Genomic DNA, 24,239 nt, shown 5'->3' on the forward strand with positions numbered 1-24,239 from the left:
ACTCAGGTAGTCCATCATAACTGCAGACCTTGCAATGTCTAGGTGTTAGAATCTGGCGTAGTTGATAAGGCTCCGGTTGCTGCGTCGCTTCAGCTTGGTATTTAACAATTAATGACTGTGATATTACATTGGTAAATTCAACCTGATTTTTGAATGCAACAGAACGGAGCGCAGCATTCACTGTGTGCACACTGCTTATCTGTGTATTCCTAATGGCTCCAGCCATTAAAATGTTATATACCTCTCAACTCCGAACACGAGCAATATCGGAAAAAGTGACAGACCGAAATCAGTGCTCTCTCACTCCATTTCTTTGCACAATGGATGGCCCAAGAATTTTCCCCGCAATTCGTTTTGAGTTTTCTGGGGCTTAAAAACTATTACGGGGATAATTTTAAATCCACAAACTGGTTTTCTCAAAGCCTATTATTAAAGCAAGGTGAGGAGCAGCATCTTACACAAACGTGTTTCTGTTGGCGTTGCACAGACCCCAAAACAAAATAGCCATGAACTGCTCTCGTTGGCATCAGTTCCCCCAAAATCCAGGTCATAATATTTGCGTAGGCTGTACTGTTAAACAATTTGATTAAACTTTTGATATTAAAATGAAAATCTCTATATTAACCATTTTTGAGCAATCGCCATCTCGGTGTAAATAAGGGAGGTATTTTAGCACTAGTAAAAGGAATCTGTTCTTAAACCAGTATTTGTCAATACTCATCCCTTCCACACAAAATAAGATTTCATTTTACTTGCAGACACTTGGTGATTATTTCTCAATCAACAGTAATATGCCCATGTGGCAAGAGCATATTTTTTATTAGCCACGTGCAGCTGCCATTAACTAAATCAGAACACAGTACTTATATTCTATCGTACTTTTATGGATGCCTCCTCTGTAGATGGTTCCAGAAACATGTGCCTCCTGCCATTCAGGAAAAGGAATAAACACCGCATCAGTGATCTAAAATTCCTCAGCAATACCTGTGTTAATTTATTTTAATCACCTTTATCTCCCAGGCAATCTCCAGTGGGATTTGCTGCATGCAAGTATGACAGGTGTTCAATACCTGGTAGTCTCTGCTGCATTGGTGGTCACTGGTGGCAAGCGAGGTATATTTGCTCTTATTTTTATTGGCAAAAATAACTAAAATACAACAGTTATTAGCCAAAAGGCACACACCTTTTCATTATTGTGACTGTTAGTGAATTAAAGGGTAATTGCATTAAAAACAGAGACAGGAGCTGAGGTGCGAGTCAGGAGGTTTGCAGCCTTTTTTGGATTATTTTGCACTGGTTAAGCATCGCCTCTTCACATAACACAGTTCTTTTATTTATTTCTTTTATTTCTAATGATATATATTGTGGGGGGGCAGATTTTCACAGGGATGGAGGCACACACCTATGGCTTCCATACCTCTGAAAAATCAGGCCGCTTATTTATACACAGACTCACCGGTTACAGATGACCGACGTTCAGCGGCTGGAAATTTAAGTTCAGCTGCCTTTGGAGGTCCATAGCTTGATTTCTCCGTTCCTTTCTATACAATCGTATAGATAATTTCGTAAAGCATGACCACGAGGTGGTATATAAGCGCGTCGTATTTCGCTGCAGTGAAAAGAAGTAAAGCAACAGCTGCCCCAAACCGTCACCTTTCGCACCGAAACTGCAGCATCCAGCCCCGTAATTCAACCCGGGCCAGGCGAGGAGGTTAATCCCCGGGTCCTCGTGGACTTGGCACGATTCAAAACCCTAAAAACACCACATTTTGTGGCCGGCGGTCCCCGCTCCCACAGCCAGATGTTTCTTGTACAGACACGGTGCCAGTTTGTTCTGTCCGGGTTGTTTAGAATACGGGGTTGTAACGAGGGGGAAAAATAAGCAGATGCTCTGAAGAAAGAGCTTTTCTTCTAAACATACGTGGCTCCCCCAAACTCCTTCTCGCACATATGCGCATTTCTTACCTTCTTTAGGGTCTGGCACAGTATGTACAGCAAAACGCTTTATCCTGACATTTTATGGGTTGTTTTGGGTTTTTTTTTCCACTGGTAACAAAGAAAGCTGTAGTTACATTCTACATCTAACTCGTTCTAGCTCATTTCTTTCTGCTTTATAAAATCCTATTGAATCTTTGTACCAGACCGTGGAGCCGTGCAGTTAATTATTTGGTTTACTGGACTGCTGGTGATGCTTTGGTTGCTGGAATCTTTTTCGGGCTGGATTTCTGAGTCCTTCAAAAGATTCTTGCTGCTGTCTTACTCTTGTGGAAGCCCTAAAACTGTGTGATTTTCCCACCAGCGTGTAGAATGATAGATACGAAACACCTGAAAACACAATGTTATCCAGAACCAACCTCTTCTTTTTGTCAGAGGGTTATGTACCCATTCAGTAATTACTGTCATGAGAATTAATGGTAACGTTATTATTTAAAAACAAATATCTCTTTTGTATTAAACTAAAATAAATATTTTAGTTAAACTAGTCCTTTAAAAGCTCGCAGTGTTTTAAGGTGTTTTTGCCATACGGTTCATAATTAGAGTACATCGTTTTTCCATAGGAAGCCCCAGTTCAAGTTGTCCTTCAGCTTTCTCTTAATAACTGATCTGTCAATCATATTTTCTTTATAAAAATCCCTTTGAAAAACTTCCCTCTTTCCTCACAAAGGGAGAAGGTCTTTACCTCCTCTACCTATCTCTGCAATCAAATTTCAAAACAGGGAAATGAAAGGAAATAAGCTCTCTCACACACTGAGGTGGTTTGCAGCAGTTGATACATAATTAGTTAAAACTATGTCCTGTTGCAGCCCATCAAGAGCAGATTGTGTCCGAGATTATGAAGAATATATTCAGTGCTTCTTGGCAAATTTGATAAATATGTTCTATCATTGCTACCTTAACAAAATATATATATATATATATATATATATATATATATATGAATGAAAGCACATAATTGTTTTAAAAGCTTTGAGTCCAGTTCCATATTTGTAGCCATCCCACTTCTATTTAGGAAACGGGGCATGAGAATAGAAGTAAAAGCCTAAATCCACCATGTTATTCAGTTGTTTGTCTTGCATTGATTTTAGATACTCATAAGAGCTTAAATTCCCAAAACTGAGTTTTGGAATGGGACTAAGACCTAAATCACTGCGGCTTTCATGGTAAAGTTCATACTATGTCGTCAGCATCTTCTGATTCTCAGTGGCTTTTGATGATTTGTGCTTTATTTTCCCCAAGGAACTGAGGCTGTGCCTGAGTCACCTAGGGGTATGAAGCTGTTGGTGGAGCAGAGAAAAGGGGGAAGGATGCACATTTTAGGAAATGATGTGGCCTTGGCTGATGGGCTCTTTCTGTGCTCTTACTCTTGTCACCTGAGACTAGATTGGTGGGTAGTTATGACATGGAAAACCTGAGAAATAAGTAAAATATAGAGGGGTACAGGGCTTTCTGAGAGCATCTGAGTTGGAGGTGGGAGTGCACAGCTCTAATAGGGTGCACTAAAATCAGTGTGAATCACTCCAGTGCCTTCAGTGTCTCTTACACAGGCTGGTGTTCACAAATCCTGGTTCAACAATAAGAAGAAGCACTCTCCTAACTAGCAGAGACTCCAAAGTGATGGCTGATGTGTTAGCAGTCACGAGGTGTTTTATCTGTGCTGAATCTCATGTTCTGCAGCTGCAAAAAGTAGCATTTAAAAGAGTAGTTGCAAATGCAACGATTTTAATCTTTGGCAGATTTCTGCTGGCCCATAATATGAAGAAATTGTAAAGACTGAAATTATATTTATATTGTTCCTAGTTGTTTGTATTTGTTTTATCAGGCTAAGGCTTAACCACTTTAAACAAACCATCAGCAAACAAACAGTTGACAAAGAGTTGTCAAAAGAATGAAAATCAGAGCAGTGTCTCATAATTTCTTTGAATGCCTCTGTTTAGCTGAATTGCCATCATGGTATTTAGACAAAATTTTGCAGATGCATAATTTTTGTTGTATTTATTAAAATAAGCCACAAAAAAAGCAACAGTTTTGCTGCCTTTAAATTGCAATCCTAAATTTCCTTCATTTAGACAAATGAATCTGTTCTTTCTTTTTTTGACACTGGAATATATTCATTTGAGGTTTGTTTTAACAAAACATTTTAACATATAGGAAGACGTTGCTTTTTAGGCAGAATTGCCAGTTTTTAGAAGGTAATTGTCACAAACATAATTTCTTTCTGCAGGATAATGGATCTCCCGAAGAACACGCAATTTATGTTTGGGACCATTTTATTTCCCAGTCGGCTGCAGAGAACGTGTTTTTTGTTGCTCACAGTTACGGTGGACTCACCTTTGTGGAGTTGGTAAGTGTGACTTCTCCATTGCCTTCTTTCCTCAACTCTGTCACAGATTTTCTAAATTCTTTGCGTTCAGCTTCTTGAAAGCAATGATTTTGGAACAACTTCGAAGCAATGGGCAGATAAGGATCCATGAGGGTTTCTTTGCAACTGGAAGGTCACTATATTTTTCTCTGTTGTTGGGTTAGACGATAAGGTCCAGACAAACTGGATCCTCCCTGTCCAGGCCATGGAACACTTTTAAAGTGAAGTCGCTATTAAAAAAATTGACCTTCTTGTCTGCGGATTGGAACCGAACGTGAGAGGAGATGTGGGGGGTTTACCCAGTTTTGCAGTTTCACAGAATCACAGAATGGACTGGGTTGGAAAAGCCCTCAGAGATCATCCAGTCCAACCCTTGGTCCAACTCCAGTCCATTGACCAGATCATGGCACTAAGTGCCATGTCCAATCTCAGTTTAAAACCCTCCAGGGCCGGTGAGTCCAGCACCTCCCTGGGCAGCCATTCCAATCCTGACCACTCTCTCTGCACAGAATTGCTTTCTCATCTCCAGCCTCAATTTCCCCTGGCAGAGTTGAAGCCCATGGCCCCTTGTCCTATTGCTGATGCCTGGAGAAGAGCCCAATCCCCACCTGGCTAGAACTGCCCTTCAGGTAGTTCTAGAGAGTGCTGAGCTCAGCTCTAAGCCTCCTCTTCTCCAGACTAAACAAGCCCAGCTCCCTCAGCCTCTCCCCATAGGGCTTGTGTTCAAGTCCCTTCACCAGTCTTGTTGCTCTTGTTTTTCCACAAAGGCCTGCAGAAGTTGCCAAAGACTTTTTTTGGTGTTTTTTAGGCTCTAGATAAACCCTGCAGTGATACAAGGTGGGGAGGACTCTGTTCACTCCATCTGGTACATGAAGAAGTTGCTTGTTGGACTTGTACTACCTGTCTTTGAACCACAATATTGAACTCGTCTGTGCCACTGGTGTAGAACAGCATAGCTAAAGTCTTCTCACTTAATTGTGAAATGCTGGAATAATCAGGACGTGTTTTTTGAAAGAAAACTTAAAAAACAAACAAACCAACAAAAATCTCTGTTTATTGCGAAAATATAAGTTGCGGAATATTGCATATTATTTTATAGACACAGGTACCAGCAGACATATATGTACATTTTCTATCTATAACCTATTAGTTTAGTCTAACTGAAACGTGGTGAAAGTGGTTCCTGCCTGAATGTGAGATAAACACCTCAGTTAAGAAAAAACATTTATGAGTGTTTTGATTTTAGTCTTGTGCTGCTCTAGGTAGCAAGAAGAATCCAGAGCAATGCCACTTGTATTATTTTAAGAACGTAAGATTTTCATTAACCCTTTCCATTTGTAGAAATGGAGGCCATTGCTTTTGCCTGTGCTTCCTGACGAGTGTTCTTAAAACGTGTATGATGTGTACAGGTTTCAGACTTGAGAACAGTTCAGCTGGTCGCTTTCCACCAGTAATTTATTACCAGGTCAATAAATAGTCTTGAAACTACATTTTTAAGAGACCAAATGAGTGAAGACTAAGAATTCCTTCTCTAACAGCTTTGGGCAAGCAGCGGGTTGTGCTTCACGTGCCCTTTGCTCCTTGAGCATCTCTTTGCTCTCCTGAGCTGTGGTTTCTATCGCTCTGTCACTCTGCTGTGCCTCGTCTGTTCCAAACCAAAGCAGCACCAGAATTTCCATAGGCTTTGTAAAACCACGTTGTTTGGGTCGCCGGGTGCCTGCAGATACATACGCTTAGCACAGGGCGGGAATAAAAACCAACGGGAGACCTTTTTCAGTGTTTCCTAAACCAAGCGCCTACTCAAAGGAGACTTGGAGAGTTCTTCCATCAAATCTCAGTCGATGGCTTGAGGTGGCGTGGGTGACAGATGACCAACGCGTCGTTCCCATTTTCCCCGTTCCTCTTGTTGCACTGGTGGATATTTCTTCACTTTTGTTCTACTTTTAATACGAAGCGTGCAGATGTTTCAGAACAAGACCCGGCTTCTGACCTCGGGGCTTCCAGGGTCAGGGTGCTCAGGGCCTGTGAAATCATCACAAGCTGAGCTGAAGTTTTCATCCGTCGCAGGAAGGGACCAGTAAGAAGTTAAAAGGGGCTTTGTCAGAGAGACAAGATGGTCTCAGTCAGGGTCGGCTTCTCTAGTCTGCCGTCTCTGCAGGAGGTGCATGCCTGGGAGGAAGAATATCATATATAACCATAGGCACGTCGCATATCTGTCATGCAAAACTAGGCCTGAGAAGTATATTTAATGTAGCCCCATTGCTTTGTAAGAAATCAAAGGATACTGACACCTGGTTTTGGTAGAGGTGGTTTGATATCTGAGCTCCGCTGAAAGCAATTTAATTAAATAATGCATACGTTGAAGCAGGTATCAATAAGTAAACCCTTAAGTATTTTATCACAGTATTAATTGCAAGATTTTATTTCATCATAATCTCCTTTCTCTTCAACTTTATATCCATATGGCACTTGGTAATTGCAAAGAGCTCGAAAAAAAAAGGAAACAGAGCAGCTGATGGGCAATTACTGTCTTATGACAAATACACATTCGATCACTTTCCTGCTTCGTGTGGGGGAGATGATGAGGGTGATAGAGCAGCTACACCATATAGCAACTGTACCACCTCTACACTTGCTATGGAAGAATTTCGGGTCAACTGATTCATAAAACCGTGGGTTACAGCGGTGATGGAAACCTGTTGTGCAGCTGCTCCTTTCTGCATCCGTGCCCCTTGCAGCAGAGCAGTGTGAAGCATGTGGCTTTAATTTGGAGAGAAGGTTTCTGCCTGGGCCCTCTGCAATTTGTTATGCCTGCCGGGAAAATAAAAGAAAACAAGCCAAAAAGTCCGAAATTCATTGGCATTTTTTTAATTAATACCTTTTAAATTCGCGTTGCGTGTTCAGCGCTGCCAGGTCCATCCTGATCGTGTCAGTGTGTGACCCGACAAAAATCTGATGTTGAGCAAATACTTGTTCGTGGTCGTTTGTCCCATCACATACATCACACGGTGCTGCGTTTTAGTGAGAAACTCAAAGAGAAAACAGAGCAAAATAAAACCGTCGCATGCGAAATTGGTACAAACATTTCTGTTTGCAAACCCTCGGTGGCCAAACCTGGTCTTGGTTCCAAATTCCACCTCACCGTGAAAACCAAGCTGTGGTTTGGAAGTATTTCAGTAAGCAAACCAGTAAAACTTGGCTGTGGTTTTCAAATACATGCCGCAGTATCTGACATTTTTATTGGTCTTTGCGGCTTTTTAATCTACGTTTTTGCATGTCTGTGATTGCGAAATGTTCAGAAAAACAGGGTGAGTCTGTAATATCGTGCTTGAATGCGCAGAAACTGTTACCCGGTTACTGCAGCTCAAGCACACAATTTCTGTACCTTGCTGGGTCATAGATTACTAGGGGAATAATTGAAAGTGATTGAAGGTGTGTGGGAAGTAAAGTTCCACCAATAAATGCAATTAGTTGTATTGTTTATGGCTTGAATTACAAATGCTAATCATAAACCATATGCTAAAATGTATCTTAATATTTAGTGATTAAAACTTTGTGTAATTGTGGTTTGAAATTAAATGTGCGTCTAATGATATCTACAAGTAAATTACTTTTTGGATACACAGCACTGGAAGTAGTTGTTGGGTCACTGTGCTCTGCTAATTACTGATTTTGGAAAACTCAAGCCATGATTCATGAACACATCTCAGCTTCTTATTTCTGTTAATCCCTTACACAGTGTAGCTGGGGATTTATTTTCAGAAGCATCTTGTTGTAGTTGACGGTAAATTGTGGAATTTTCCCAGCTCCTAGCTTACAATAATTTTATGAAATTTAACTGAAAGTGAAAATTTCAAGTCGATGGAGTCAATTTTATATTTAGTTTACAGAAAATAAGTTTCTGGTACAACGCCTCCTTTGAGTTTTTCTGCCAAATTTTGTGGGTTTACAATTATTTTGCTTTAAAAAGAATGTTTTCCCTTGTTTTCCTGCATAAAAGACCATCACAGGAGAGAAGATACATTGTGCCGCAGTGCACACTCGTGTCTAATTACAGCTTCAGGACTGGGCTGTACATATAGGGGACAGAAAGGGTGGCCCTGGGATGCTGTGGGACATGTAAAACCAGCCGTGTCCATCACTGCATGAAAAACAAACCATGACAACCCCTCATTTCAGAATCACGAGAAGAATTGTTAAATCTTAAGCTTTCAAAATTGTCAATTTCATACTCAGTATCCAGAGATTTAAACAAAGTAAAAAGTTTTTGTGGAAGATTTCTCATTTGCCTGCTATATTCCTGAGACTTTACATTTTCAAGGTTTTTCTCAGCACCTTATGAACCAGAGGCGTAGCTTTTTTTTTTTGTTTTAATTTTATTTAAATAATATATTTTAAAGGAAAAAAAAAAAAGCACCAAATATCATGGGGATCGTGATGAAATCGTGAGACTCGGTAGAGGTATCTCACACTGCTGTAAAGATACCAAATGGACGGGGCAATGTGATGTAATTGAATCAGGAGAAGGAAAGTAAGTTCATCGTCTTTGAGCAGACAAGAAGCTATTCATTATGGTCGTGGCTGGCTAACACGTTGGATGTGTATATTGACCATTTTCACATTTATATAGCCATAGGTAAAAGTGTGAGTGCATTTTTAGGCAGCTTCGTTAAAATGAGAGCCCTTAAAACTCACTGTTCGAACTACTGTGTCCACTGTAGCATCCTAATTCCGTCAAAATCAGCCAGGTTTGCCCATTTGAAATCATTTTAGGTCCATCATTTTGAGGTACGTTCTGCGATAGGCTGCCGCTTCATTTTGTTGTATTGGGCTGAGCGTGGCGAGGACCTGACCCTGGCTGGAGCTGAAAGGTGCAATAATAATAATAATAATAATAATAATAATAATAATAATAATAATAATAATAATAATGACAATGATAAACGGGCACCTGCTGAGCTACCTGGGACTCTCCGTGGCCACATCAGTACTCTGGCACAGGCAAAATTCAATTCAAGAGCCTTAATGACTGCGCTGTGAACCTGTCATTAGCTTTTCATTAATTTAATTTCCTGAAATTTCAGATTGAAAGGTTTGTTATAGTTGGGTTTTTATTTATGTGTGTGCTTATATAAATATATCTGTCTGCTCTTTTTTTATATTTGGCTCAAGAATTGATAAGCGGAGAGCGGGTGCTGTGAATACGCAACTCTTAATTCCCCTGGATGATGTATAATATTAAATCGAAATAGATCTCTTGGTGTTTGGCAGGAATAACAGAAGGTCTGTGAGGGTTGTAGGAAGCATGGGAGGAGAGCTGAGAAGCAAAACACCTAGGTGACCAAGACCCATATTGTGAAGAAACAAAGCAAAACATCTCTTTGCTTCGTGGTTTGGATAGATCATCTCACCCAGCTCTACCTGTTCTAGGTCTCACCTTCTTATATGTTGTACACTCACATTAGCATCTCTTGATAAGTCTGAGTTAGGGAGGGACACTCCGAAAAATAAAGGCAAAGCCAGGATCTTAATTCCGTTTGGTTATTTATTTCAGCTGCACTTTGTTGTGCTTCTTGGAAAAAAATGCTCGTTCATCTGGAAAAGGTCAAACGAGAAATGAGGGTGGACAAGAGGAGCTAATGGAGAACCAGCAGTGGGTTGTGTAAAGTGGATTGGACATGACTGGGGCCACCAGCCCGGGGGCAAATTTCTTTTAGTATTTCTGTTACTGACATGGGCACACAGAGTAACTACGCGCTAATGAAACCAGCTTCTGGCATGAAGTGGTGAAGACACCGCTGTTATGCAGAAGCAGAATTTCTCCAGCAGTAGAAATTGAAGGAAATAATACAAACTTTGGGATGCTTAAGCATTGACTGGCCAGTCATTTGTGTATGGAGAGTGATCCCATCAACACGAAGCAGCAAGGATGGAGAAGCCCTTGGACATGTGGCTTCATCACCAATGGCTGGAAGCGAGTGGCCCTAGGAACAGTACTCACACCCTCCAGGCTTAATAACCTTAGTAAGACCTGTGTAATCCGCTAATGCTCTTACATTAATTTTGGTGGCTATTGAAGAAAAAACAAGGTTTGGCGTCTATTCTGTACTTGCTGCAGAAGCAGAGTTTAAAGGAGCGCGGCTTGTCCAGCCTGGCGAAGGAGAGCTTAGAGGGATTGGTAGCACTCTGCAAATACATCGGGAGAGTAAACAGCGGGGAGGGAGAGCCGTGTAAGCCCAAGAACAATATTGGCACAGGAACAAATGGATTAAAACTGGTCATGAATAAATTTAATGTGGAAGTAGGTTTCTCACCATTGGCGCGTTTGGGGACCGGAGGGCTGGGGCAAAGCTCTGCCCAGCGTGACCCATGCGTGGCGAGAGTTACGTGGGTCGTTGGCTGGGGCCATCAGTCCTTGGTGTGGCCCAGGAGTCTGTGTTCTGGAAACACCAGTGTCTGCAGGTGCCTGTTTTCAGCTGTGAGCAATTGGACCTGATCTGGATTAATTTTTGTGTGTTTGGCGCCTCCCTGACTCCAGGCACGCTCCACTGGAATCACTGAATTTGAACCAAAACCAGGTCAAACCCCAGGACACCTGTGTTTGTAAACAACTTTTTTCCCTCCTTACTTGTTTTTGGAAGTAGCGGACTCATTTTTGGTGATGCTTTCTGAAATGCACAAGCTTCAGCTTGCAGTAAGAGGGGTCGCAGATCACACGATGACGGGTTGCAGCAGTAAGGAAATTAAATGACGGATTGAGCAAACAATGCTGAAGTATCTCAATAGTTGTCATTGCCTGCTATACTGGGAGCAACTTCTTGATCACATTTGGCTTTTACTCATATATACATACAAAGAGTATATGTGTAGGTATATATATGCACACATGTATCATAGAACAGAATCACAGGATGGTTTGGGTTGAAGGGACATTAAAGCTCCCCCAGTGCCCCCCCTGCCATGACAGGGACATCTTCAGCAGCTCAGGGTGCTCAGAGCCCCGTCCAGCCTGGCCTGGGATGTCTCCAGGGATGGTTCATCCACCACCTCTCTGGCCAACCTGGGCCAGGCTCTCACCGCCCTTACGGTAAACAATTTCACATATATACACATGCATACTTATATGCATCTATTGCCCATTTTAACACAGAGCAGATAAAAATTTTAGGCCACCCTCAGCCTAAATAAATAAGCTGACAATTAGCATCGTTATTTCACGTGCTACCATTTATTCTTATTATCCATATGCATTATGGTAGCAATCACATAGTAGTGCCTTGTCCTCGAGGTCTTGCATTCTGGAAGGATCATCTATCGGGAGGAGACAGAGGAAGGACGAACGATCACAAAGTAGTTCAGAGCACCACAGCTGCTTGTCCTTTTCATGTTTTGGTGTTTTTAATTTAAATGACGCATAGGCATCCCCTTCCTCAGCCCCCTTGGTCTTGCTGCTGGTTGAGAGAAGACGCTGCAACGCAAGCCCGAGTGTTGGCCAATTCCAGAACAGGCTCAAGCTTTGAGTATCCGTCCCTCCTCGTTATCTTGCTCTGGGTAACTTGCTCAGCCTCATTACTTTTTGTTTCCCCTTAATCATTTGCTAATGTAATATCTGGTGTTTCTCTGTGGCTGGCCACACACATCCCCTTCCCCACTTCTTCCAAACTCAGAAGGGCAACATATCATGGACTAGAACGATATACCAAGTAATAATCGCCGGCACCACCCATCACTACTTTGTATTTCATGAGCACATTCATATTAATCTTCTAGTTTGACACGAAAGTTGGAATGCTATTTATAAAATGAACAGAGAACTGGAGATGGGTAAGTTAGGGTCACTTGGAAATACAGTTATTTCAAATAATATGTTTGCATCCTATAGGAGCTGGAGATAGGAGGCACAACACTTTCCACATTTCTTTGCAGACACTTTTCTAGGGCTGCATCATGTCACTAGTTGTATCTAATTTTTTTGCATTGTTTTAAATTCCATGCACAACACAGTGAACATTTATTTTTATATTTCGGTATGAAGAGCTTTCTGATCTTGAGTAATTGTTGTTGTACTTCCATCGCCTTGTTCACTTGTTGCCCAACTGTATATAACCAACTCTTCTCTTTTTTTTTTATTTCTTTGTTCTTTGTGTTCCTTTCTGAATTAGGTACTATTTGTCAACATTTCTCTGGTAGTATGCTTAGAATTGAACTCTGTATTTTAAGTGCAGTTACTGTATTTTTAGGTGAACTTCAGTACCTTGGTTCAGCTATGCAACATTTTGGTCAACGCAGCCAAAATGGTACTAGATTTTTTTCTTTTTCCAAAGTTTTTTGGAATTTAATACCCACTAATGTTCTTTCATCCCTCAGAGCTTTTTAGCGCTCTCAATTTCCCTTTCCCTAGTGGTACTGAATGTAGTAAGATGGTTCCCACACACACCCCCCTCCCCAGCAATATTATCTCGTGTTATTCCAAATTAAATCTAGCTGCGTTGTGGCCCTTGTTGCGTGGGATGACAAACTAGATTGTCAGAAACGTTCCCTTTTGTGCTACAGGTCTGTGCTCATTTTGTATTTCTTTCAGGCCTTACTTCTCTTGGCAGTTTTTCCTGCTTTAGTGTCACCTGCAAATTTAATTAATTCCAGATCATTAATGAAGATGTTAAATAAAACCATATTTGGCATCTCTCCCTACATCTGACTAGAAACTTCCTCCTGGCTCAATAAATTCCATGGTATTCATATCCTTCCCTGCATTGTTTCAATGGCTTTAAATTCTGCAAAACAGTGTACTTAACCAGTCACTTTATTTTTCATGTCAAATTCTAGCTTTGAATTAAAAAAAGAAAGAAAAAAACAATCCAAAGCACAGGACCGTGTTCAAAGAACACGCTGCTCACCCTTCCAGTGGTGTAGATAAACTTCAGCCCTGGAGGCCACCAAAGCTGATGGGGCAACATCTGTGTTGAAGCATCCCCTTGAAATGTGCCAAGTACACCGTTGATCCCATCAGTTGACTCCAGAACTCAATGTTTTGCCTTAGTATCTGTTTTTCCTTAGTTTCTTGCCTAGCTATTCATTTCTTCACTGCTTGGCTGAACTTTTTGGACGTTACAAGTTGTCACCTCCAGATGTGCACCTACGTGGAGGTGTTTTCTGCCTGAACCGTCTTATACACATCAGAGCTCTTCCAGAAATCCATCAGCGGCAACAGGAGACAATTCTTCTGTCCTGAAGTAACTGACGTTGAACATCTTTGTGTTCTTTCTGTTGACTACTTCAGTCCGTCTTTTTTTTGGCTCCCCGAGGTGGAATCCTGAGATGCTGGCACCGTCCTGCCCCTGAGTCCTGCTGCGTAAATAAAACAGCCACCTCCTGTGTCCTGGACAGAATTACTGCAGCTTCCCCCCGTCCAGGCTGATTTTCAGGTGCTGGTCCCTTCTCCCAAGTAGCAAGTCATGGGACAAGGGGAAACGGCCTCAAGTTGCGCCAGGGGAGGTTGAGGTTGGATGTGGGGAACAATTTCTTCCCCAAAGGGCTGTGGGGCATTGGAACAGGCTGCCCAGGGCAGTGCTGGAGTCACCAGCCCTGGAGGGTTGGACAGATGGACATGAGGTTCTCAGGGACATGGGTAGTGATAGATTTAGGTTATGGTTGGACTTGAAGTTAGGTTGACTTCCAACCTAAACAATTCTACGATTCTACGATTCTTTGACTTTGCCTTCTAAATCTTGTAAAATCATCTATGAATGCACATCATCCCTTCTGCTTTATTTAATCCACCTGTTCCTGGGTGGCATCACCAGGTTCACCTTTTTGTCCTGGTTCGGCCTCAAGCTCTGCAGATGCCTCTTTTCTGGCAATGGCACGTCATGACAAGAGAACGGCATTTTTGGAACACCACTTTAGTCAGGTGTGGTCACTTAATCTGTGACTGGCCACGCGTTGGGCTGACTGGAGGTCCAAACCACATGAGTACTGCTGGGTGTTTGTTGGTTTGGTTTTTGGTTTGTTTGGGGGTTTTTTGTGATTTGTGTTGTTGTTGGTTTTTTGTTTTGTTTTGTTTTTTCCCCAGCATGTACAATTTGGAAAACCCTGGCATTTTATTTAACTTTCTAGGTCGTTACTTCTCTGTGTAGATTAGTTTGCATGGCATCTTAATACTAAAGATTTTACAACATACGACATCGGGTCCAAAGGGTTTGCTGTTCTTTTGGGATGTATATATGAACACTAATAAAGAAGAAAAGTAGTAGTTTTGGGTTTGCTTATACAATGAAGAGAGTGGGGAAAATCACATGTATCATTCCCTGACAAGTTTTTAAAGTGTGTTTAAATTATTTTATCTGAAATATTTGGCCGTTTAAAACTCCATTTTGCTTTAGTTTGTTTTGGTTTTAATGGAGAAAAGAATTTAAGAAGTTGTCTCGCTGTCATTTCATACTTTTTCCCATTTCTTATGCCGATAAGACTACACAAGTGCATTGTGTTACTGTTAATTTAGATGCTAATTATGGTGAAAAGTATATGTGCGGCTTTTGTGTGGAACAGTAGAGATTTTATAAGACTTTAAGACCTGGTTTAGTGGATCAACCAAGGGAACCGCAAGTTAATAATATATTAGGCATTGCAAATCCAGGTGGAGTAAAAAGAATCCAAACATTCTCTGGTGAAGGGAGCTCTCAAACTGTGGTACTGTTAGAAGCAGCTGGAATTTGCATTTTATCCTAGAACTTTCCTCTCTTTAATCTAGCAGAGATGCGTTACATGGCTCTTTCAGTATATTAGTGAAGTATTTTAATATTAATAATAGCATGACTACCAGTGTTTAAATGTTAAAGTAATCCTATTTGAGGGCTTTGCCTGAATGTGATGCGAAGTAAAAATATGTAAGTAGATTTTGCACATATATTCATTGAGAAAATTGTCCTTCTAACACCGCAGAACTGAGGTTTTAACGCAAAGTGTCAAAATGCTCGTTCCTTCATCCTCCTCCTTTCTCTCCCCATCCTTTCCCAAGAACGGATGGTGAATAATGTTTAGGAAATCATTCCCCACAAGCCTCCATGGGAAGACGTGTTATTTTAGCAATTTCGATGTAGTTACAAAGCAGTTGGTGAACCTATATGGTCCTGTGGTGATGAATATTGCTTTGTGCACCTTACCAAGTTTTATTCCAACTTGGGAGTGCTTTTGAAGTAATAATGTTGTATCTGTCAGCTGCTTTGCTTAGGAGTCTTAGTATTTTCTTAAATCCCTTTAAAACATAGCGTGGAACAGCCAAGGGTACAAAAAATATAATTACAATATCCTTTGACAGAATGAATTTCAGTCAACAGAGTGACGATTGTGATGTTAAATCTCTGGTATTGTAAGTGATAAACCTTGTATTTTTTTTTTCTGTATCGCCAAGTATATTACTGGGTAGGCTTTAAAATATACATATATATATATTTATATATATATATATTTTATATATATATATATATATATATATATATATAAAAGTGTATATATATATATATGTATATAATGACACAAGACCCCAGACACCCCTTTCTCAGTCCCGGTCCTGGCGGGCACAAAACTTCCAGCTTGTTACAAGGTGTTAAAGTACAGAGATTATATTTTCTCAGCCTTTATTAAAAAAAGAAGGAAAAAAAAAAGCATTGTTAATTCAACCTTTAGTAATCTTATTTCACTTGCTGTCTACATCACCGGCAGATTTTTATGTTGTTTTTTTCTTTAAACCAGCTGTTGAAAATAGCCAAGTTTAAAGAGTTCACGGCTGAACGTGAGGGATTCATCATTATATATTTACTGTCTGAGGCTGATATAGCTGTAAGGTTTTTCAGATGCCATTGATCTATTGCGCATGTTCCCTCCCCGGGTTGCAGGACGTGCTTCTATTTGCATAAGGCCCTGGGCAAGGTTCTTTCTTGCATTGATTGGCCTGTCCAAGGGAGCCTGATGTGCTCCTGCATTGATCACCCTGTCTTTTCTTGGAAGGCAGTGTTACGCCGAGTTCATCTCAAACATTCCAGGGAGAAGCAGAAAACTTTACTGCAGATGTCTCAATTTTATTCAGATGTTCCTTTGAGTATAGTCCTTTCCTTTTTTTATTTCCCCTCTTTTTTTCCCCTTCCTTTTTTTATTTAATTTGAATGCGTTTCTGCAGTTATAGTGCAGCAGAGACCGGAGCGTGGTGAAAAGCTATGTTAAATAAAATCACCATCATGTACACCACTTATTCCATCCTGTCTTTTGGTTGTTTTTTTTTTTAAACAATGCCTATAGCTCCCAGCAAAAATCAAAACTACTCTCTCTTCAAAGAGTTTGCAATTATAAGTGGAGAGTTAATCTAGGACTGTGTGTGCTGGTGCCTTCGCATAGATTAATATTGCCAGTTCGTACTATATTTGTACTAAATTTTCTTCGGTCTTGGAAAAATGCTTTTAAACGTTATCTGCATTGGGACTTTGGCTTTTTGGAGCTGTGCTTCGAAATGAACCAGGCGGGTGAATCGCTGAGCTGACCGGTGGTTGATCAGCACTGCGTTGGTCAAAGAGGACAAATATTGTCACCGATGCCTTCCAAAACCTGGTTCTTGTAGGCGATGGAGCTTCTCAGCGTCTCCTGCAGCAACCACCACCTCCAGGAGCTCCAAACCCAACGCTGGAATTTCCGAGGGGAACGTATTTGCCTGCATGCCCAAATTGTGGGGAAAATGCCCATTATTATTGTCCACCAAAAGTATTTCTGTGGTATTTGATGCATGGTAGGTAGAGGTGAAATAATGCAATTATACCCTAAAGGTGGTTTGTATCTAGTGAATAAGCTGAAATACTAATTTCACCATCATAGTTCTGCATGATGGTGAAAAATAAAATGTTATCATAGTGTTCTGGTCCTACAGAGCTGTTCCTTCATCATTTCAAAAAACATTTACTATGGGTATTTTGGTGGATGCTGTAGAATTTTCTTCGAAAGGAATGAGCATTCAGAGATACACAGCTGAGATCATATTAACACTATTACATAAATTACGCAGGGTTTTTTTATCACTCGGATTATAGTTTCATGTCTTTCACAGAGGCAATAATGTGTTGCATTGTGTTGCGATACTTCGGCTTAGGGAACATATTCCTTTAGTCATTCAGTAAAACAAAACTTAGATAAGTCTAATTCAGGTAGCGTATATGAAATTTCATCTTCATTATCATGCAAATGCAGTGAGGATGTAACATTTCCCAAGATGTCATTTGACTATTAGGATCTTTAGAAAATGGCCTCTCAAAGCCACAAAGCTAATATTCCAGAAGAAAGCTATATAATACCTAAAAATTGTCTATCCTTATTCTATATGAATAACAAATGTAATAGGACAGGCCGTTATTAAAACCGCAAAAGAATGTGTTGACCTATTGGTACATAGGATCTTTTCTGATTTTTGCATCAAATTCCGAGCTTTCTGTAGCATAAAGGATGAACATGCAAATACAGATTTCAAAAATCTACAGGGGAAAAAAAAAGTTGGATAGTCACTAGAAATCTCTTCTGGTTTGTCTCAGTGTATAAATGAAACCAATGCATATTTATACCGATAACTATTTTGTTATACGTAGCAATACCCTATGCGAGTGTTATATATATTGTGTGTCTGCATTGTGCATCTGCAACACTTTTTTGCTTATTTTAAGCTGCCTTTTACTGATATTTGAGTCAACGAACACAGAAGATGCGCACGGGCTAAATATGAGCTGATCTCTCAAGTGGGGAGCACAACTTGCTTTTAATTCTGAAATAAAAGAAGAGTCTGAGTATTTCGCAGCAGCCCATTATCTGGGTTGTTCAGTGGAAGGGAAACGCTGCACTCGCTCCTGTGCCTGAACTGCGCAGGACAAGACCCGAAAAATTTCTGGTAGCGAAGAAGACCTTTAGCAAACAGCTTCAGTGCTGAAAAGGAGAGGGTGGGATGCAATTGTTTATAAGCAATTAAAATGAAGAAGAGAAAATTAATCTCTTATTTCAGGTACAAATATTTTTGATGGGGCGGGGGGGGCGGAATATTATCTCTATCATTCATAACGTGCTGTTAAAGCAGATGCCTTAGAAAAACTTGATGAAGATGTATAAGATGTATATAGGTGCTCCCACAGTATCCATTACCCTCTGTCCATGTTCTACAGCGAGATTTTTCTTATTTGCAGCCCCGAGTGATGCGCTGGATGTGTTGAAATTAAGTGTTTTGAATGGGTTTTAATAATTGTGTGATGGCTGGGCGCCCCTTTACTGATAAGATCTGAGCGAAACAGAGCAGCACAGTGCAAAACCCCACATTTTTAAGTTTTCCTATGAAAGATGTAACTTCCACGGCAAAAAAAAAAGAAAAAAAGTTATATTTTTCAGCTGCAGGTCTGATGTTTTCCGAGTAAGCGTATAAAGAATGAAATTGTGAAGTGTGCGGGTTGTTTTCTTATTATTATTACACTTGTTTTGTAAAAACATAGGACTTAGAAACCGGGAAAATTGCAGAGGGTGTCAGACGTGCCATCACTGAGATGTTTTGGTTCTATGGGGACGTTGCTGGAGATAAGAGGTGGTTCCGTGTTGCTTGGCAAGGGGGATCTTTATAAAGTCCACGTATGGCCGGTGCGGCTGCTTCATCCCCACCTAAACGTTTTCACTCCCCTGCCTACGTGGCGTCTGCCCCTTGCTCAGAACCTTCTGATGATCACGCTGGCAAACTTCCCTCACACATGGGATTTTATAGTGCGTTTTTTTAAGAGAGCAGTGGTTGAAATTTAAGTTTATTTATGGGTTTTTTTGTTTGTTTGTTTTGAGGTAAAACAGTGTATTTGAACAACAAAGGCTTCACCGAGAGCTCCTCGACACTTGTGATCGGTGCAGCACTCTGAGGAGGGGACTGACCCACTCCAAAAATGCTGATTTTTTGGTAATATTCGTATTTTGGGAGAGGCTGGTCTGGGCATGATGCTTAGCACCAGATTTAGTGGGGTCACCGCCTGAGCCCCGTTCCATTACCGAGAAGGTAATGGGTGGTAGCATTTGTAAGAATAATGTGTAATAAAAGCAAAACAATCAGAACCGTCCTGCTCTGCACGCTCTCATGTTGCTTCCCACCGCCTTTCTTTCTCCAGGAAAAAAAAGGCAATTGTCCTATTTAAGTAGAGGCTAAATCCTTATTTGGCTGGGCAAAACTGATCTTTATTGTATAGTGGAGAAAATAATGATGTAAGTTATTATTTGCAGTGCTTTGGATTGCACTTCTTTTGTATGTGCTCGATACGTTTTTATATTTTGCAGCATTCTGCTAAGTACAATCTTAGTGAAGTTTTTTTTACTCTAATTGCGAAGCAAGTGCTATAGAAAAAAAGGAAATTTGAAATTTCAATGCCACTATATTGGGTAGATTTTCGTGAATCTGTGGAAAGGGACGTCAAGTCTATAGTTTGTAACTGCACAGAATTAAAATTAGCTGTACAATGCGCATTCCTCCAGATATACCTTACTTTGAGAGGGGAAAAAAAAGATCATACTGCCTTCTGCTTCTCTCTCATGCACGCTAAAGTAACTTTTCACGGTTTAAACAAATATTTCTAAATCAGGTAGGAAAAAGCATCCAAACGCACACATGGAACGTGCTGCGCGTCTGCCCGCGTAGCGTGGCGCTTGTTATTGGTGTAAAATTCTTACCAAGTTATTTTGCGGGGTGATTTCTATAGCATCGAGGAAGCTATTGATGCTGGTAATGCGGGAGGTGTGTTCTGGTCCTTCCCTCTCTCCCCCTGACCTCCCGCACGTCGACACACTCCCCTTCAATCATCCCCTGTCCACCCGAGAGAAACTTCGCATCCTGACAGCCCATCGCTCCCAACAGCAGAAATTCACATTAAAAAGAGTAATAATAATTAAAAAAATAAGGTAAAAAACGCCTCAATTGCGGTGTCCTCGCGGGGATAACGAGGGGACGGCGTCGCTCACGCGGGTGCGTCCGCTCCCCAAATGAACAACGCACGGGCTGGACCCCGGGGTGAATCGCCACCTGCAAAATGAACTTTAGTCGGCCAGCCCGAAGCGTCACCCCGTGTCACATTTTCCGCAGCAGGTTGACGTCCCCGGGCACGAGGGATCAAGCGGCGCCACGGCGAGCGACCTTGTCTTTTCTTCTCGCCCTTAGCATCTCTGTGCCTGAAACACGCGGGGGGGGATAATAAGAACTTTCTGTAATATATAACTGTGGTTTCACCGGGTTTTGGGACGGGTTCCCCGGCCGGCAGCACCGTAAGTCTCCTGAAAACAATATTGATTGGTAACAACCACAGATCTGCTGTAAAACGCAGCTGAATTATTTCAGTCTCTAACTTTTTCAGAACGCAAAATTACTGCTAAAACCAAGCAACAAAAACTTCCGAATCCTTTTTTTTTTTTTTTATGGCTACATTCTTATATTAAGCCTATGTGTGTATATGCCATTTAGAGGTTTTAATGAATCTTACGCAATTAAAGTTTTATCGGCAATTGTACCCTAATAGTTATTGTAAGGTGCCGGAATACGTATCTGCTGTCATTCTGAGCATTGCCTTGCCAGCCATTTGTCTCTTAAACTAATGCATATTTGCCGCCTTCACTTTAAACAGGAATCAATTTATAATGCACATTGTAATCTTTTCGTAAAAGCCTAATTATTTACGTTGCTTTTTAAAATGCAAGGATGGGAATAAATGTCTATTAATGCTTTACATGGAAAAACAGAATACAAACATCTTGTGATCCGAATATATTTATAAATAGTCGCTTGCACTTTTAATGCAAATTAAATTGGGCAGCACTGTCAGGCTTCAATTTTTTCCTTTATTTTTCCTTTCTTATTTTTTTACACTGTTATAAGAATGGCTTATTTGACACCCCATATATGTCTTTTTATAATGTTCAAGGCTTTTTCCGTGCACCTGTAACTGGTGCCATCTTGTATTGTTCTTTTATACCTTTTGTCTTTGTTTCCTTATTTTATTGCCTGTACTTCGTGGAGGACGTGAATGCTAATGAACATATGATGTATACCATCATTCACATAGGCGAACAGATATAGCTTTCCCTCTTTGTCGAATGTTTGCGCAGTAAAATGAAAAATTAAACAAACCTAGCATGACGCCGTTGTGATTTCAGCTTAAATGAAACACATACTGAACTTCTTTTGTGAAATTTTTCCCGTCAGGGGGAATTTTTTGTGAATATTTTATATCCAAAGAGTAAAGTTTGAGGCAATTTGCTAAAAGACGTAGAAGTTATATCGCGAAATTGTTGATACTGGGCCGTAATAAAGTCTAAATACTGTTAACCTCCAATTAACAAAAAAAAAAGGGGGGAGAAGATGTCAAAACACTCATTACAGGTTTAATTATAATTTCTGAGCGATTCAAAACCTCCTGACTGCGCTCCGGCCGCTCCAATTTATCCATTCAGCCCGTATTGTGCATTCAGCAGCTCCTATTAGACATCTTCACAGTGAGTGGTTCTGCTGGGCTTTTCTGACACCCGCTTTCACGCATGGCCTGCCGCTCCAACGAGAAACGTCGGATGCCTTCTTTTCTTCTATTTTTCTTCTTTTTTTTTTGGTTGTTTGGGGTTTTTTTTGGTGTGTTTTTTGGTTCTTTTTGTTTTTCCGCAGCGTTAAAGACGTCTCGTCCGCGTCGCGCTGCGCGTGTGCGCGCGTACGCGGTGGAAGAGCACATGTGCTGAGCGTGCAACGTGACGCGCGTTGCGTTGGAGGGGTCGCGCCCACCCGTGTCCCACCCGTGGGGACGCGGCGCCGTGGGGTCTCGGCAGCCGGTGACACTAGAGGGCACTGCTTGTCCTCGCTTGCAGCATCTTCTGGGACAGCCAGCCGCATCCCGCAACCTGGCTTTAATTAACCACCGCCTTCTTATTAAGGAATTCCAGGCTGCTTAATTCGCCGTTGTTTTGGGTTTTTTACGCTTGGTGGAGTTGCCGGTGCTCGCGAATAAATACAGAAGCGAGCAGCCCGTACAGTAACCTTTATTATTAGTAGTAGTAGTATTTTAAATCTGGAAATGTGGCTCTTGGCATCGCAGGCCTGCCCTGCGATGGGGTTTGGACCCCCTGCCAGCTGTGCTTCCAGTGGTGCACAGCGCTAGGAGCGAGACGACCCAGCGGTTGGGGTGGTTTATTTCTGCAAAGGCCACAAGAAATATAAGCAGAGGACAAGAATAGGAAGTTTAGAGAATGCATCTTCAGAGCCTATAAAACATGCATCCCTTGGAAAAAACGTTTCTTAATTGCAGAACACTAAATCACCTGAGTTGATGTTTCAAACGTTTCTTCCATTCACAGTCTCTTTTAGTAGTGTTATTTTGGCTGGGATTTGCAAAAGAGTAGGCAAGCTAATTGGATTAATAAAACCAGGTGTAATTTCACAAACATCGGAAAATTAATATTAATGTTAGATATGTTATCAAAATAATAATGTCCAGGCTCAAGATGAGGACACCAAGCGTTGCCGGTACCTTGTCGGTGTCTTTTGCAACCAGCAAAGCACCGTAACCAGTTCTGCATGCTGCCCAGGTCAGGCTTTTTAATTTGCTATGAAATTCCGGCACTCGAGTTCAACAGATTAAGTCCTGTGATCCAAAGCACTGTTTATTGCTTAAACCATGATTCGGGATTGGGCCCTGTACCAAAGCTGGTGTATTTTCTGTTCTGTCTCCATGATGTCTGGCATGAATGTTTATTTCTGGTTGAATGTTGCTGACTTTCAGTGCGTGTGTACATATTCTTACACCAGGTATTCTTAAATGTATGTATTTAACAGCTTGTTTGCCTGATCCCTGCAAAAATCTCCTAGTCAAGGTGATGGGTGCTTAATGTTTTTCCACATACAATTTCTAATTTTCAGCTGTTTGAAACGTAATGATTTTCTTACATAGGAAGATTACTTTTTTAATAAACTTCTAAAGGACTGTCCTAGCCAGAGCTCTTGGCCATCAAAGAGAAGCCAGTGTAACGATAGGCTGTATTTTGTGCAGAGTGATTTGAAAGTATTTTATTTCAGTCCAACATAATCTCTTGTAAATGTCAAACTGATTTTGAGCCATCCAAGCTCTTGCCAATGTATTTTTAAACAGCGAGTTTATGAATTTCTGAAAATTCCTCCTGCAAGTTACTGCACAACTCCAGAGGATAGTATCGTATGTTTATTATAAATATGTCAGTTTGCTAATTATTTCTGCATAATCGCGTAGTAGTCTCGTACAGCCTGGTCTCCTACGTGATCTCTAGTAATAGATATGTCATTTAACAAGAGCCAGCGTCACGTAGTTTTGCTTTATCAGTTCGTGAGCAAAAGGAAAAAGAAAAATGTAATCAATACAGAGCAACTCCTTTTTGCATTCACCATTTTATAGTTTGAAATCTTATTTTGTGCGTACCGACAGTCTACAAGCAGTGAGATGCCAGGACTGCTATAATAAGATTTCTTCCCCCTCCTAGTGGGATGTTGCTTATGGCTATAAGAAAGTTAATTTCAGATCCTGATACACTTGCATTAATTTTTGAGACATTGGCTGGGTGTAGGACGGCAAAGAACAACACAACCAGCTATGCTGTCGCTAATCGCTTATTACCTGCGGCTGAAGGAAACGGTGTTCATGAGCAGGCCACAAAAAAAAACCAAGAAAAAAAGGAAAAAAAGAGGTGGAAACTGTCAGAAAAGGTCTCCCGGATTTCTTCCCAAGGGTCTTGAGAAGATGACTGGGAAGGAAAAGCAGAAACAATGGCTTAGTCATCTCTTAAAGGCTATTTAACTGGGTTTTGGCGTACTTGCGAGATCCTGTTTGTGCAC

General features: G+C 41.0%; 1 protein-coding gene across 3 annotated transcripts in view; it reads left to right on the plus strand.

The window, feature by feature from the left end:
- Nucleotides 1-24,239, plus strand: part of ARB2A (ARB2 cotranscriptional regulator A) — a 258,858-nt gene that overhangs the window by 141,403 nt on the left and 93,216 nt on the right. For all 3 annotated transcript variants that reach the window (XM_082075416.1, XM_082075417.1, XM_082075418.1), the window contains exon 8: nt 4,223-4,342. In XM_082075416.1, the coding sequence (XP_081931542.1) occupies nt 4,223-4,342 (120 nt within the window). The remainder of the gene's footprint in view (nt 1-4,222; nt 4,343-24,239) is intronic.

This window comes from Streptopelia decaocto (genome assembly GCF_964273445.1).
Source record: "Streptopelia decaocto genome assembly, chromosome: Z".
NCBI classification, from domain to species: domain Eukaryota; kingdom Metazoa; phylum Chordata; class Aves; order Columbiformes; family Columbidae; genus Streptopelia; species Streptopelia decaocto.